This window comes from Ostrinia furnacalis, unplaced genomic scaffold (assembly GCF_004193835.3).
Source record: "Ostrinia furnacalis isolate ACB-3 unplaced genomic scaffold, ASM419383v2 OfSCF1406, whole genome shotgun sequence".
In the NCBI taxonomy this organism is placed as follows: Eukaryota; Metazoa; Arthropoda; class Insecta; order Lepidoptera; family Crambidae; genus Ostrinia; species Ostrinia furnacalis.
This window is the reverse complement of record NW_021131645.1, coordinates 149,766-168,131: the sequence shown is the minus strand read 5'-3', so window position 1 is coordinate 168,131 and position 18,366 is coordinate 149,766. Positions and strand designations below refer to the sequence as shown.

At 36.1% G+C, this 18,366-nt stretch overlaps 1 protein-coding gene across 1 annotated transcript in view; it reads right to left on the bottom strand.

Annotated features, from left to right (window-relative positions):
• Positions 1 to 3,632: 3,632 nt before the first annotated feature.
• Positions 3,633 to 18,366, bottom strand: part of LOC114352563 (bicaudal D-related protein homolog) — a 143,379-nt gene continuing 128,645 nt past the window's right edge. Inside the window, exons 5-6 of the mRNA XM_028304195.1 lie at positions 14,459 to 14,705; positions 3,633 to 3,715 (exon numbers count right to left, since the gene is read on the bottom strand). Of these exons, the coding sequence (XP_028159996.1) occupies positions 3,633 to 3,715; positions 14,459 to 14,705 (330 nt within the window). The remainder of the gene's footprint in view (positions 3,716 to 14,458; positions 14,706 to 18,366) is intronic.

The following is an 18,366-nucleotide window of genomic DNA, read 5'->3' as shown; positions in this document are numbered from 1 at the left end:
TAACATTTTTATGTAAATTGAAATTCGAATGACAATAGTGTTACTAGACACTCACACTGGCCCATATAGTGTCCTGAAGCAGTGGCCCTGCCACAATTAATGCCGAAAATTTTATTTGGGACGAGTAAAATTGCTCTGCCTATCACCTTTTTGAATTACGTTTCCAAAACAAAGAGCTTATTACACAAACTTGTTAGTTCATTGAATCGCAATGATAGTGTCCTGGAAGACAGCACACGTTACTTTCAGCTCGCATGCGTCATAAGACTACGTCATCCATTGTTATGTTATATCATGTGGGTTGTTGTTGTTTGTATGTCATGTCAGTCTACATACCTACAACAAGGAAAACACAGCTTTAATGAATAACGGGACTGAGAAGAATCAGTCGGTTTGATGTGATTAAAAAAAGAATTCGTTTAGCTGAAAAAAGTTTATTGTATACTTTTCCTAACGTTTATTTTATGTTATTAGGCTGCTTGTATAAGATAAGATGAGCAATATTGTGGTAATAAATCAAAGGGAGCAAGATTCCAAAATAGAAATTGCCGCAAAAGTTGAAGAACTTAAACTAATTAAACAAAGTAAAGTAAACGGGTCGGGAACGGGGAACATCGAGTTGATTTTGCAAATCGACTAGTCAATTTGATGATGTGTGTAGGTATGATATTCTTACAAGAGTATGTTAAAGGGTCTTCTTACTTAAGGATTTCTTTTTCAAAAAATTACCATGGTAGAGTCCTTTTCTTTTACTATGACTTGTCGTTGCTATTCATGAATGAAAACGTAATGACTGTCATTTATGGACAGATGGTCACTATGGCCATGTGCAGAAGTTTTATGAATGAACTTTTACATTGCGGTGGCGCTGTTGGAAGCCATTCATACTTTATGCAGAGTTTTTTGGAATTTTATTGCCTCCACATTCAATTCAAAATGGAAATTATATTTTTATTGCCCAACCTTATTAATAATAAAGTATGCAAGAGGTTTGGTGTATTAGCAATTTTTATGAATGAAATATTAATAGTAAGTAATTAATGTTGTGAGCGAAGGTCTCGTGATATCGTCGTCCGTTATTTATTAACATAGACAATGACTAAGTTTATTAATTTATTTTAAATAATACGAATACAGTGATTAAAATTATGAATATTAACATATTATTATACCTTTTAATTATTATTTTTGTGTCAATTTTGTCCTTGAATGATTATGATAATACAGTTTTGAAACCGAATGGCTATACATATGGTCGCAATGTTGTTTGACTCCCGATTTCGTTTATGATGACCTTTATCATAATTAATTTATTATTCTACATAGCATTAGGTACCTGCTGTAAGGAATTAAATCCACTAATTATCATGTACTGTGTTTGTTCAAATGAAAACATATTTAACTTTCTCTAAGCAATTAACTGTAAATATTACTTTTTTATGTTATGTAAAATAATTACAAAAAATAAACTTTTTATGTTAAAAGACCTACCTAGTGCATTACTTTAACATGTTACAGTCAACAGCGCATTGGACTACTTTTTTTGTAGCAAAACAGAATCTATTACCTACAGCTACATAAGAAACCTATGTTTAACTTTATGTCCGTACGTAATGTCATAAATTATTTTAAAAGTCATTGACTTGGATCGAACTTCTCGCAATGGCTCGCTCCGATTAATGCCACAAGGTAGATGGGAGCAGAAGACAATCTACAGACAAAGTGCGATTGGGAAACACACATGCACCGTTCAATACGAGATGTCGCCAAAATCGCGCGAAGGGTCGCAAATAGGGTCACCATTTCCATATCTCAGGATTTTTCCTGAGATTTCAGGATTTTTGGACTCTTGTAAGGATTGCGACAGGATGTTCAATCAAATAGGAAAAAAATTAAACAAACAAAAAATAATCTTTCTGACTTGAGTAATAAATTGCAAAATGAAAATTAACACTTACACTAAGTAAGTTTTAATTTTCTTCTTAATCTATAGTACTTATCTACGTGGCTATGCGTGAACATGATCCTCTGAAATCCGCAGTGTATAAAAATAATACTGATGCGACTTTTTAAAAATGTCCAGTAAGTTTTAGAGGAAATTCTCAAACTGCAACTGTTTCTTCAATGAAAATCAGGAATTTTCTCCGGACTTTTGATTTTTTCATCTCGTAACCCTAGTCGCAAACCAATCTAAACCATTGCGCGCGCGAATGCCGCTTGCTTGAGACACGCGTCGTGTGTGTGCGTATGCAACATGAAGTAACACACAGGTGATTGTCTTCTGTTACTGTCTGTTTTGTGTTAGAGCCCACTCGCCGATGCAAAAACTAATGAATATTAAACTAACTAACACACGCAATTACATTGCAATAAAGCAAAATAACAATCCACAGTTTTGACAATGCATGTCGTAACAGTGTTACAGTTTAACGAGCCATGTGAAATAGTAATTTTAAGAAAATTGCTACATCACTATTGTTTTACTTCGACATGCGCCGAATTGCTTGTATTCGAGTTGCCGAGCGTTGTGTTGTCATCATGTTTTATTAAGATGTAGCTTTGTTGTTATCTTGTCCCACATAAATGATTTTTGAAAAAATTAAACGTAATCTTTCATTAAATAACCAAATATTTTAATTGTTTTACTGCGGTCCAAATACCCAAGTAAAATAATTCTAAGCCTTTTTATCAAGTCAGCCAGTTAGAAAACAGCAAGGGTTGCTCTTAAATAATATATTTTAGTATCTTCGATCTTTTCATCAGTCAGTGACTACAATCTGCAATGAATTAAATATGGATTATCTAAAGGTGAAGCTTGGTCGTTTTTAATGAGAGGTCCACTCGACAGAATTGTGTAATCATCGCGTACGAATATGTAGAAAAGCTAGTTTGAAATTCAGTTATTTTCTATCATTATAGTAAAGTGTATGTGCACAAGTAAATGTATGTGTAAATAACTTTTTCTTTCATAAGCACTTAGTCAGTAATCAACCATAACTTATTACAATATACTGCTGTAATTTTCTTACATACCAAAGTAATTGCTTACTTAGTGAACTAACACTCCTAGAATTAATTAGAGATATCCTAATGGGAAGTAGCGAGTTATTCCCAATACAAGTGTCTCTGACTACTTACCGGGAAGACTCGGTAATAACTCTGTATACAAGTATATTTGGAAATAAATGAATTTTTATTTTATTTTTATTTTATTTACTTATGGCTGGTTCCCTTCACAATCCAATTTGTTCCTCGTGCTTAACTCAGAAGTTCCATTGTCACACAAAGGCCGACAACTTTCGTAGTTGCGTAAAATTACCTATTAGTGAAAGCAAAACCTCTTTCTGTTTGTTTGCAAGACTCGTAATAAGCATTATGTGTGAGATTTTATTGTCTTTACCTTGTCGTTTGTTTGTTTGTCTTGCAAGTTTTAAACGAAACCCATATACGATAACTTACGTCACGTCTGATCGTCTAGAACTCTAGATCATCAGTATAACGACAGCAGCGCTGTCATCATTGCTATCGCGAGCAATGTGTTCTATTTTTGGGCATATTGCTGTGACACCGGCCCCGCCCCCTTTTCACATCTCCCTTTAGTTTCTGCGGTCTAGCTAGATACTCGTAGTTTGTTACATCATCATCATGATTTCAGCTACAGGATATCCAATGCTGAACACTGGCCTCTCCTGTCCTTCCAGCTCTTTAAATTCTTCTGTAAAACATTCTTAATTATAGTTTTTTTACCAATCTAAATCTTAAAGTTGAAAAAAGAGGAGTCAAGCGCATGTGTAATTTGTACCATGTGTCATTGGTATCACAGTAAAAGTTCCCCGAGCATCCTTTAAACACACATTAAGTGATTAATCACTCATTAATAGTAGTTACTAAGTACCAGTACTTAGTAGCTAGACAGCTCGTCCGAACCCCATTATGAGCATTGAACACACGATGCGTGCGTTTGCGCATCAACTTTCGCTTTCAACTGATGTCGACGAATGCGATAGAAATGACATCTATTATTATTAAATTTATTTAAAAATAAAATAATGCTAACTGTTANCAAACATGTAGGTGATTTTTTTAAATAAAAATAAATGTACTAGTATGTATTTATCATAATTAAATTTCTGGACAAATAGTACCCGTTGCTTTGCTATCCATACTTGTTTTTGGTATATTTACTTTGGGTTGAGTGAGGAATGCATTTGGGTAGAATAACGAAATTCTGTAATGGGTAGAGCTAGGAATACTTATTTGGGATGAGTGAAGAAATGGGTTGAGTTGTCATGGGTCGAATACGGAATAACCCGAAAAATCATTTTAAAATGAAGACCAAAATGACCTGGAGTAAAAGATGCAGGATGCCAGAATTTATGTAGCAAGTGGCATATTACACGAGTCTTATACAATTTAAACCATTTTAAAATAGAAATAAAAAATACATCAATTGGGATCACCAGAAGTGTCAACATTGTTTTTTTTATCGCATACATAACACATGTATTTCATCAAATAATTAGTAAATATATTTACATTTGAGATATTGGTTTCACTGAAGTTACGACAAGACTTGTAATTTTTGTCGCTTAATTAATCTGATCGTAAACAAATATTTTTGAAGATATAAAATGTTTCATAAATATCAAAAATGTTTGTGATAATTTATCATTTCATATATTAGTACCTACCGCCCGCGTATGCCTAAGTATTTATTTATTATTTTGTGTGATTAATTGAATTAAAGCTTACAAATCAATAAATGCTCTTATGGAGCTTTTACATGTCATATTAAAGACTTAAAGGCAAGTGCTGAAAAGCGTTACAAAAAAGTAAGTATTTGCAGGTTTGAAGATAAAGAAATATCAGCAGGGTCAACAATAATTTCAAAATCAAAATCAAATTAAAATGAAAAATATTTTATTCAATTTAGACCACTATAGTGGCACTTATGAACGTCAAAATACATTAAATAAAAAAGCGCTTATGGGGCACTTTACATATCCTTATCTTTTGGACCCACCAGCGCTTCGAGACAAATATTAAGCAACATTTAAAAAAAAACACACATAAACTCCTCCATTCTTAAGTCGGTAAAAATTTTTCAAACGACAGTAAGTATATCTGATATTTCAAACGACAGTCTACAAAACTAGGAATAGGCAATTCCGACAGCTAAATAACTAAAAAAAAGTATCGTGGCCAATATTGTCTTGTTTATTGTCATGTAAGCGCTGTAGACTTAATTATAAAAAATACAGTAGTACCTAATACATTTTACCAACACACCAGAGAAATTGGTTGGAGGCGATTTACGATTTTTTTTATTAGTGGCTTTCGCTAGTTGACTAATCCAGTGTGTTGGTAATATCTCATGCGACCACGACACGATGAATGAACGCAAGAGAACCGTATTATATTTTTTTTATGAAAAAAAAAAACGAAGTCTTAATTCACACTCAAGTGGAGGATGGTGTTAGTCTAACCACAGAATAATAATAAGTACTACGTACTATTAGAGGCCGGTCGATCTATTCTCATAAATAAAACACTGGATACTCATCTGTCACATTATATTGCCTTATTTTAGATACAATTCATCACTTAACACAAAAGCGGGCGGAGTCGTCTCCGCGCGTCCCTCTATTCTCTGACGTTTTATCCTCGTGTGACATTGACGTATAGGCTAGTTGCCTAAAAAAATTTTTTTAGTCCGTAATGTTTAATATCAAAAAATATTGGACACATATATTTTTATTTGTCAATCTAACAAATAATTACATAGTTATGGTGCGTTGAAGTTGCGCACGACGTTACAACGTGCGGCATTTTTAAGCAAGCTTTGACGTCACGGGCCTCTTCTTATGAACTTTGGGGCGCTTTATCTCTTTAAATTTTCATTATTTTGAAAAAGTGAAAAATACGTGTAGAGTATTTTTTGATAAGTTAACTGACGGACTAATTAAAACTCTTGCTTTTTGACCCAGGCAACATCCCCATTGTCAATGTCACTATGACAGCAACTCATTGGCCACAACTATATCGTTATTTTAACGTTTTAGATTTTTCATAATTAACAGTACAGAAGTTTTACTTCGCGAAGGTATTTAAAAAAATGTATGCTCAATGTCATTAACAATATGGTGTAATTTAGCCTGTCTCAAGAGTCAAGCACCATTTTGTTGACAAACGTCAGTGATCGGCACTGCACCGAAGCTATAGGGCTGACTTCGGTAAAATGATGTGACGTGAGGTGCCAAACTGCGGAAAATGGCGGAGGAAATACATGATTTAGCATGAATTATCATGAATAATATTAACTACTTATTTACCTCTCAGTGTCTTGAGGCAACTTAAAAAAGTACATTCTGTGTTTTTATTATTATTTAGGCAGTTAAATACTGCACAGTATTTAGTACACCATTTTCTTTATTTTTTTCCATCATACACAAGAATACGCGTGCGTGAGTCAATGTTCGCTCGTATGTGAGGCCTTGTCGAATAGTACTCTAGTAGGGGGCAATCGTGCGTGTTTTGTTTTCGATGTAAACTCGCGGAGATGAACAGGCCTGGTCTAACCTCATTGTATATTTTATGCTGTTACTTTTTTAAACCGTTTATTTTTTGTTTTTAATTGATGGCCTGTTAGCTTTTTTTTAAGCCCTTTTTTCGTTATTTTTTCTTTTTCAGCGCTGGCGTCAATTCAAGACCCTATCAAAGAATCCATCGTAAGTAGTTTTATACTACTTTCTTCTTTGATTTTGACTTCGAGTTTTTAACACCGACAAAAATGTGGTAAAGTAAACGATTTTATACCGTAAAACAGTGTTTACTAACAGATTAAATTATGCTTCACTCAATTTTAACATTAATAAATAGATAGGTACTTTCGCCCGATCGATTCATTAGCTAAAAAAATATTTATAATAAGATTCTAGTATTTTTTCGATTATTGTTTTCATCGTGTGTAAAGAAATAGTGGAAATTCAAGATAGCTAATAAATTATGAAATTGTGAGTTAAAATTCATTGAACTGATTACGTTTTTATTAGTCGTATTGAGTGTTTGTTATTTTACGGAAAATTTTGTTACGTAAAATGTAAATAACAGCCTTTTATGTCAGTATGATTCCGGTTTCTTTCGTAACTAGGACATTTTTGAAACACCATAAATATAAGGTAATTAAACTACTTTAAACCAGTATTCATAATACAATACAGGTACAAACATCAGGTGGGCGTGGCACATAGCTGGTAGAAACGATGGCCGTTGGGGCAGAAAAGTTCTCGAGTGGCGACCACGGGCCAGAAGACGTAACGTAGGCAGGCCTCGTGGACCGATGATCTGGTGAAGGTCGCGGGAAGAGCCTGGATGCGGAGAGCACAGGACCGGTCGTTATGGAAATCCTTGGAGAAGGTCTTGGAAGCCATTTGCCTGGAACGAACGAACATCAGGCCCGTCGGGCCAGGCCTGGATGGGCAGCGCAAGACCGAACTTTGTGGGAATACTTGGCGGAGGGGTTTGTCCAGCAGTGGACCTGTGGACGTCCTTAGTGGAAACGAACGAAGGTTAAAGAGGGTCGTAGGGTCGTAGTAGGTACGTTGTTCTGTAGTGGAGACTAAATGATTTGATAAAGAATCTCATTCACAATTATAAGACTTTTAGGCTGTGACTGTATAGGTTTGTTGTCGACACCACGACCAGAAGAAGAAGAATTATATGACATCTTCAAAATGTCGTAAGATCCAACATTATTTCACACGACCTTTTCGTGACGTTGATTATTTGATATTACGTTGAAGATATGGTTTATTTCCCAAAACCAGGAGGTTTGTGCCGTACTGCCGTGTTTACAAACAACCGTGTGCCGATTGTGCCAGCGTGTGCCAGTCTCGTGGCACTTCGTGGCGACTGGCGCTCCATTTACATGACCCGCGGTAGCCAGGGGCGGACTTGTCGATGTAATTTGAGTTTTATTTTAATAATTTTAGATGATTCTATTTCACATAACAGGAATTTTGTTTTCATAGGGGTCACTTAAAAATTAGGGATTGATGGTGAAAACGGGCATCAGTCAATCAAAGTTTTATTATTTAATATGAAAGTCCATAAAGAACTACTTAAGAAGGATATTATAGCACGCTCAAGTTAAAAATTCACAATCCAGGCTACGTAATTTCGGATTAAAATAAACCATTAAGGAAAAATACTTCAAATTGATTCTAAATAGTTTTCGCGGGTAGTTAATAGACTGATTTTCCAGAACGTATATACTTACAAAGTACTGAACTGGTTGTAAAGATTTTGCACTTTTCCATAAGGAAATTATTTTTGGTTCACATTTAACTAAGTAAGTATTTTTTTGAAATCGTCAGGACAAATTAGCCTTTACAAATTATCGTAGTTTTCATTAGACTTTTTTCAATTAAGTATAATTTTAAAATACACTCAACATCAAATAAACCGCACCTTCCGCGACGCGAACTTTAAAGATTTTCTTCTGACACAATCATGGTATCCCAACAATATTAGTGTTATTTGAAAGCCCAATAAATATCCTTAAAGAAAAGTACATTTCATTTCTAAATAAATGATCAACATATACCATAAATGTGACTTGAAAATAGACCTCACTTTGGGCTCACCTCTGGGATCAATTAGACCAATTTTTATGGTTATAAAACCAAATAAAGATCTCACGTGTCCTCTTTAACAGATGGATAGCGATTAATCCCAACTTAACAGTTTTATAGTCATAAAAAATGGCTATAGCGTAACTACCTATTTTTTGAAGAAGTGACTCTGCATACTTGTAAAGACACATTTTTGGGGTAAAAACCTTTCCTATAATGAAATGAAGTTTAGAACTAGGCTTTCAAATGGTACCAATGTTGGTGGGAAGTGGGGATGCATACGTTTGATAAGTGCTTGTCGCGGGAGGTGCGATTTATTTGATGCCGAGTGTAATATCAATTGAATTATCTGCCCTCGCGCCGCCACTGTTAAACCCAAATACCAATTCAGCTTTCAATACCATTCGTATTTCGCATTTCTGTTATTGATGTGCGTGCGCATTTGACGTAACGCAGGTATCCGCACAGTCGTTCTCAACACATTACTCAATTTTAGATCTTACCCCACCGACATAAGATGTTAATTTGGCGGACTGTACAAGGAAACTGCAGGCGTCTTCGTTTCATTAATTTACTGAAAGTGTATTGTTTCTACAATAAAATAAATAGATTTTTTCGGCGGTCACGCGTCGGTGCTTGTGAAAAAATATTAAGCGTTTTAGATAAGTTTCGTTTCAATTAAAGAACGTCCACTGCTGGACTAAGGCTCTCCACAAACCTTATGGATTTCCACAACAATCGGTCCTGCGCTGGCCGCATCGTTTCGTGTAGGTGATACCAGTAGGTCGTGTTATTTTTTTAAATATTGATAACAGCCAGTTCCTCTGTACTTAGTTGAGGATCCTTGGTGAAGATCGCTTATTATACATTCGACCTGATCGTTATGGTTTAAAAAATGACACCTATTCCTTATTTTTGTTGACGCTAGGGTTGTGACTTCAGATTTTACTACCATAGAAGAAAAATATGAGTTGTTTTTTTTAATTAATATCAAGTAGAGTCAGTTTCATCAATAATATAAATGCATTTCAACAGTTTTTTTAGCCAATTATTAATCCAAATCACTTTAGCGTGTTATGCCATCATTTATGACGTTTTGACATACCGCGAAAGCTTCAAAACTGTGCCAAATCATAACGAATCGCCCCATTTCTGGGTATATTCCAAAGTAAGGCTAATTCCGAACACCATAGAGGCTATTGTACTTTGGGCGTACAACCATCTTAGGGTTGGCAGATACAGTTTTCTGTAAACAATAATTATTATCAATTATAGAACGGTCTGTCTGATGGATTGTCAGTTTCAGCCGTTCATTGTTGATTGACGACGATAGATCGCTTTCATCGATTTATTAGTATAGTTCGTTATATTCTATTCCTCAATCAGTCTGCCTAGCGTGGGGAGAATAAGTAATCCTCCTCCTCCACAATAAATTATATAAGTAGGTAGTTACTTTTCAATCAAGTTAATTATTTAGGTTATAATAAGTATATCAATCTCTGTATACATACATTCTAATAAGAGCTCATAAAATATATAACTTAGGCCCTCTTTTTCACAATCTCTGAGCAAATTAGTACCCAGTGGTACCTTTTTTTCCCAATTTTCCCTATTTCAAATTTTGGCAACCCTGCACTGCCCTATAAACGGTCACGCGAACTGGCTGCTTATTTATACAGCTCCACGAATCGTGATACTACCTTCCTTGCCTTGGCAACGTAGTGTTCCGCACAACAAACGAGGGTAACGACCTTTCAACTCAGATCAGCGGTCAGCTTCGGCAGATTTGCAGAAGGTTGGTCAACCCTGACTTGCTAAATCAATATTGGTTGACAAAGGTGAATAACATTTAGAGGGCTAGCGTATGATCGGTCAGTTTTGACAGATTCGCAAAAGTGCACCAACCCTGGCTTTTTAAGCCAATATTGGTGGACAAACTTGAATGACTTTAAGAGAGCTACCGTAATAACCTTTGTTTTATCTTCTGTTATCCGCTTTGCACTTTGGAAGTCGAACATTAACTTCGAACTCGTCCTAAGTTCTTCTGATTAATTTCGTTGCGTGTCTAATGACAGTTTAACTTTCCCTCGGGACAAACTTACCTTTAATGGCGGTCAAGCTGTAGATCCTGGCTAAAGAGGAGTTGCAAACGGTGGGAGGGAAAGAGAAATGGAAATAATCCCGTAACCGTATGATCGGTCAGTTTTGGCAGATTCGCAGAAGTACGCCTGGCTTTTTAAGCCAATATTGGTGGACAAAGTTGAATGACTTTAGAGCGGTCACCAGTTGGCGCTACTGTAGAGTCCTTTAACTCACTAGTGGATATGACGAGCTAAGCCAACATTTGAGAACAAAGTCGAATGGCATTAAGATGCTACCGTATGATAGGTCAGTTTTGGTAGATTCGCAGAAGTGACTTTTATTTTTCATTGCAATATTGGCCAATAAAGTTCAATGAAGGTGCTACCGTATTAGAACTCTTCAGTTGGCGCCTGTCACTCGCCAGTGGCTAAGACAGTAGTAGTAACTTGTGAGCGCTGAAGCGGTAGGAAGACTGCCGCATTTGATCTCACCAGGATGGCGCCACTAAGAGTAGAGTCTGTCACTCATCAGTGTCACCAACAAGTGAGCGCTAGTGCGCCATTCAGGTAAGCCCTTGGGCTTATTACCGTGCCTTGGGGTAAGAGTTCATATTTTGGTAAAATCCCTTAAGTTACTGGCACATAAAGTTTTATTCACCCTATAGACTATCTTTGTTTCACGTTATATTGTTTCAATAAGCATAGACAACTCAGACAGATAATAGTGGGAAGCTAAGCCCTAACCCGACCTGTGGCCGTAACCTTACACCTTAGTTTCTATAGCGCAGCCGGTTACATTGTAGCTATGCTGTTTGTTCTGACTTCCATCTCGAACTTTGTATACAAAGTTCAATCAATGTTCAATGTAGCTATTAGAAGAAGGCTTAGAGTAGGCGCACACCGTTGATTTTTCGTCGGCCGATAGTTTAGTCGGGCAGTTGATCAGTATGGGCATGTATAGGAGTGCGCACACTACGCCGATTCGATTTGGCCGATTCTTCATACAATTTGAAATCGGGCACAACTATCGGCCAACTAAAAATCAACGGTGTGCGCCTACTCTACGTACTTAAGCAACTGTCTGTCTGCCAGTTAAGTTGATATAACTGAATTAATTTTGACGAATTTTGATATAGTGAGTGATCTACGTAGAGGGGCCTAAAGGGCGTAGGCTACTTTTGGTATCAAAAGCCTTATAGAAAAACTTGTCTAAAGAACAAATTATCATCTGCAGGTTTATGAGTTCGATTCCCACCTTATGCAATTCGATTTTCAAGTTATTGGAAGAGAAACAAATTAAGAAAGGGATTTGAAATTTAATGTAAATGTTTTGGTACGAACTAAAGTGATTTTAGAAGCTAAACTTCAAAATTTACTTCAATGAACTTAGTTATAAGCCATTGAAATTTAGGCGCGCTGTTCTGAGGCCCCTTACAGCGGCAGCAAATATCTAAATAGTCACTGTGTTTCTATTTATTACTTTTTAAATTTGCAACTGTCCACATTGCATGCTGTGGCAGCCTTTAATTAAGACAACACTTAGTTCTAAGCACTTTTTGTTATAGTAATTCCATGTATGCGTGTTTGTCTTGTTGGTTGTCCTAATAAATAAAATAAACCGTTGCTACAAAGCTTTCGATTAATTCTAGCCATTATTACGCTACACCACCAAAATCGAATCCAACCATATAATATCGCTCTAGTTCGCCCGACCACAGCCGAAAATCGTTTCAGCCTAGATTTGACCTCAAAACATAACTATTTGGAACTCTACTATTCAGAAAATAGAGGTCAGTATAGCTTAATCGATCGATCAGTTTGCGTGTACATCGAGTATTGAGGTTACAGTAAAATTTGACATGTGGAGGCCGCGATTAATCGCTTTCGATTTTCGCTAACGTCACGTATAGTCTACAACACTAAAGTATAATTTTTTTTTGCAATATCACACCTATTACTAAGGTATTACAGTCGTTAAGTTTGTTGTGTAGTCTGTACTGGCTAGGCTGTGGATAGGTCAGCAGCAATAGTGAGTCATAGTGAACTGATTTTGGTGGAAGAAAGCAACAAGGTTGCCATTTATCTGATGAGCGACAATTAAGTCATACGCAGCTTATAGCCTGGGGGGAGGGGCAAATTTCTAAATAATAAAGTTAGTAATCAGTCTGACTCTCACTTATTGCTGTATGTATCTGAAAGTACTTAAGTAATAATACTATTAAACTCTTATTAATAATTTACACAGACTTAAATCAACAAAACAGTCTTTTAAATTTGTACTTATAAATTCAACTTCAGTTCTTTTTAAGAAATAATCTGACTCCTAAGAAACAATAAGACAAGAAGCATTTATTTTTTGCAAAGGAAAATGCAATGTAGTGTCGCGGCACGTCTAGCGATTTGGCATATGCGCGCGCGCTTGACTTTCCCAGTTCACGTTCGCGTATTTTTTGCTTTACCGCCTACTCACTGGATCCGGTCGGTCCAAAAACATCCCTATGGGGGTCAAGTCATACCCANCGAAGGGGAGTCATATCCAGCTTATGCTTATGGCCTGGGGGGAGGGGCAAGCCTTACCCAGCTTCTGGCCTGGGGGGAGGGGGAGGGGTCGTCATACCCAGTTTCGGGCCTGGGGGGAAGTCATGCTCAGCTTATGACCTGGGGGGGGAGAGGAGAGGGGCGGGGGAGTCATACCCAGCTTCTAGGCTAAGATTAAATAGATTTCCAGGAGGGAGCAGCTGTCCTTTCCTGCAGCAGCTGGCCCGCCCATGGGAACGGCGAATAGATAGGTAGGTACGTAGGTTTAACTCAGAAAAACTAAATAACAGGTAGGTATTGCGTGTACATCGAAATGATCTTCATAGCAATGTCTTGTAGCCTAGGCAGAGTGTATCTGCCTCAGCTATACCTTATTGTTAGAAGTAAATAAATTTTTATATTTTACTTGGAAGAAGATATGACTCTAACAACACTTATGAACACTTTATTTGAATAAATCGCCAAACATACCACACCGCGGAGACCCCAATCGCGTCTGCGTTCCATTGAATCGTATGAGCGTATGGATTTTTTGCGACATTTTTCACAATTTCTATTTTTAAAAATTACCTATCGATAGCTTACTTTATTCTGATGAATAAATGTCATTACAAGTTTTTCTCTAAAACTGATAGTTTGGCTAGAAAAAAATATTATCTATCCACGCAGTACGCCGGCAGCGTTCGGATCGGATATAGTGACGTCATCGTCCCCGCGCCGGGCGGTCAGTGAACTTTTTTTAGTAATTTGGCCATAACTTCGTCAATTTTTGTCGTAGAACAAAAATTTTTGGACTGTGTATTAAGGATTTCTTAGCCCTATAAATCTGCATTCACAGCTAAAAATCGAAATGATCCTCATTAACAACCGAGGAAAATGAAGCAAGTAAAAGGTCATAAGGTTCAAGTTCCACCTGAATAATTACAGTATAGTAGATTTTTCCTGTAACGTATTGTTTTGAAAGTAGCGAAAAATCGAAATTATAGTTAATTTGATATCTAATTGTGATTTCAGCGTAAAAATGGTGTTTTATTCCAAGAAATTGTACTTGTTATCATGGTTTCAGGATAAAAATGAGGTGCCTGAAAGTCATTGTCACCTATTATAATTTGCCTTCGGCCTGATCGTCACTTACCATCAGGTGAGATACAGGCTAAGAGCTTCCTCGTTGTAGATAAAATAAAAACAAAAAAAACCTAAACATACCTGAATCATCATCATGTCCCGTATTCAGCTGTAGAGCCAACGCCCTCAGCTGTTTGTACACTTGCACCGCCTCGCTCCTGAGCCAGCCGTCATCCTGGTCTTCTGGCTCGGTCTCCATCTCAGCGTGAAGAGACCGGGCGGCGTCCGTGGTCTCTATAGGGTCCGGTGCCCCGATCCTCTCGGCCAATGTGTCGTGGGACCGTTGTAGACGCTCCAGTTCTTTGAGTGTGTTGTGGTAAAGGTGTTCCTGGAAAGAAAAGTAGGATTAGCTAAGTTCAAATATATTTTTTTAAATAGTTTATTTGCATACTAACACTAAGTGTACGTACATACTTCTTTGTGAGTTTTTGTTATAATTAATTTTTTTTTTAACATCCTTTATTCATATTTTCTCCAACAACAATGTACTTTTATAAAAAGGGAAACCTGTCATTGGCTATACTATCAGTCTAAATCTTATAACTAACATTTTCAATGTATCGCTTTAGGTTTCTATAAAATAAATATCGCTTTTGGTTTCTATAAATAAATAAATAAATACTCGTATAGGGTCTTCTTAATTGCGGTCACCAGATGGCGCTAAATGGATGCTCGCCGTGATAAGCGGGTATCACGTCATTTTATAAATTTTTCCCAAACATTTTGACGTCGATAAAGTATATCAGGGCGCATCCAAGCCCTTTTTGTGACTATAAAATAGTCCTTTTACCTATTCAGTTTGATGAAGTTTAAGAATTTGAGACATTATGACTGAATCAAGATCTTTTCAGCTACATTACTGCTACATTAGCAACATACCTAATAAGCTTACAGGAAAACCCAAGTAATTGCATGTTTTGTCACATTAATTAGAATAAAATCATAAGTCCAATAAAGGAAGGCTTCAACGTTTTCAATTAGATTTGTATTTCTAGTCTCAGCTACATTGTATCTTTAAAATACTCGTAAAACAAGAAATTTCAACGTCTTTCCAAACATCTCTAATAGATTTCATCGCCTAAATCTTATTAAAACACTGGAATGCTACTTTAACGACGTGCGTACCATCTATCTGTCTAAATGATTGCTGTAGCAAGCTGTAGCTGTCCAATGGACACCTCGCTAACTATCCTGTCCCGATTGACGCGAAGCGAAGATATATTGCTCTTACAAATCATATAATTGCGTAATGCTGAATAATAAGTGCTATTTGAGGATTATACACAACTAGCTTTCCGCCCGCGGCTTCGCCCGCGTGGAATTTTGTCTGTCACAGAAAAACTTTATCGCGCGCGTCCGTGTTTCAAAAACCGGGATAAAAACTATCCTATGTTCTTTCCCGGGACTCAAACTATCTCTATGCCAAATTTCATCAAAATCGGTTGCGAGGTTTAAGCGGGAAAGCGTAACAGACAGACAGACAGACAGACAGACAGACAGACAGACAGACAGACAGACAGACAGAGTTACTTTCGCATTTATAATATTAGTTGGGATTATCACATTGATTAAATCATAAATCTACTTATATTTTACGATTGAGCAATATAAAGAGTTTTCACATATTTTATTTTCCGCGCATTATAAAACTAAATCAATCAACTTCCGCGAGCGTAAATCATTTTACAACAATTTTATTTAATTATACGAGAAATCAGATTAACTGAAAACCAGACGGACCGACACGGAATCTTCACGCCTTATTACATATCCACTAAGCTGGTTAAGAGTTTACCGTACGATATTCAATTGATTCTTGATTGAAATCAAAGAAACTTGCCTAAAAGACGCCTATTCATACAGTCAGCGTCAAATAGTTCGTGACTCCCAAAGTAGCCAAAAAGTTCGCAACACGTCTTTGTTACAATGAGGGCTATCGTTTTTATACTCAACAGTTGGCACCCCTGGCGATTGACAGGACCTTACTCTACAGTGGCGCCATCTTGATGAGTGCAAATGCGATAGTCCTCCTACCACTTTAGCGCTCACCAGCCGGGTGAGCGCTAAAACGATAGCCCTCATTGGATTGAGGTTGTGTTGTCAACTTTTTGGCCACTTTGGGTGTCATGAACTATTTGAGGCTGACTGTACCTTAAGTGTTATCTTGATTTATCTATCAATGATGATAGAGGTACTTATTGTACCAATAAAATTACTTATTGGTATATGAGAAGTAGTACCAATAAGAACCGCTACCTAATTTGAGTACTTAAGTGGGCCAAGTTGTATTATAATAACACAACAATAATTCACTGACAAAGGCAGTTTTTTCCGACTTGCCCTTAGAAAAATCCCGATGATCTGACAAGCAATGCTTATTTAGGCATTTGCCTATTATACGAATATTATCTCTACAGATACCTCTTTAGCATGCACGTTTTTAAATTAACACCTGGTTTATAATGTATCCTCATCATTATTCATCCAAGCTTGCCCAACGTGGAATCCTTAAGATGAACAATGACATTTAATTACAGCTATTGTTCTAATAATATAAACGGATATTAACCAAACCAGTGAAAGGTTTCATTGTTAACTTCTCCTAAAAGACTCATAAAATGAGAAAACAATAAAATTATCAAAGTTAAAAACATTTGTGTTGTTCTTTACGTGAGACTCTTAATTTATTTTTGTTTATTTTATTTTATTTTATTTATATGGCATACCAACAACATATATATTATACTCTTATGATTAACATTTATGAAGATAACATTTCTGATATATATGTCACTTAAGGGTAAGCACAACATTCAGACGGTTTTCTTTTAAATTACATATTATTTAAGAGATTTAAAACGATTTTTGTTTCTCTATTGTTTACGAAGTTTATTGGCTGTTAAAAGTTACCTTCAAAGATTTGGTTTACGAGTAAAGTTTGACCTTCAAGGTTAGGGAATTGGTTTGATTCCCAAGCAGAATACACAAATGAATGAATCTGTTTAAGTATAATAAGAAAATATTTGTTTATTTGTTAATATTTCAGGAACGAAAAGATAAACCAATTTTGATGAATTTTGGTAGAAATAGATTAAGACCTTTCTGACCATAGATTTTGCCGTAACAAATACACACTTGAATGTAGTTGTACTTATTAAGTATGTTTTTTTTTTAATTTTGGCATTTTGAATTTCAGAGAGAGCGCGACGCTATGGTTTACGCGTTGCTCCCTCCTACGTGTTTATTATTTACTTTTGACTTCAAAAAGGCGGAGGTCATGAATTCTATGTTTTATTTAAACAGTATCTGGCATTCATTTATTTCAATTAGTAATTAGTATGATAGTAGCATCGATGTATCCTTTCAAAGATATGCCTTTCAATTCAAATATTAATTTACCGGCCATTCTTTTTCCTTCAGGGCTGGTATCTTGTTCAGATTTCGCAACAATCTCAAGTTAAATTTTATCATCAGTCACATTCACTTGAGATAGGATCTTGATGTAGCCATCAGATACTTTAGCAGTGAGCTGAATTTTGATCTGTTTTGTAATAGTTATTGATATGAAGTTTGTTTTGAGAGTTTTGTAAGTGAAGCCGCTGTCATGATGAAAGTGTGGGATGGTTTTACTTCATGTTATAAGGCAGCATCAAATAGTTACTGACAAAGTGACCAAAAAGTTCGAAACACGTCCTTGTGAGAACACACAGTCACAATTAGAAAGAAGAAGAATGGAGAAGTTAAATTTTTTTTTCTATTAATAAAACTTAAAAAATATAATTAAAACCAATAATAATTTGTGAAATAATCATGAAAATATATCTACAAATAAAGAAGTTACAGGGCCTTAAAGTTGCGCATAACAAATATTTTGCGCCATTTGATCGGCAACTTCACGCCATTCTTTCGGAGTACAAACAGTGAATCACCCCTAGTCCAGAGCTGTTGACAGAACAATTTTTTAAAATCCAAAGTAGTTTTTAATTTTT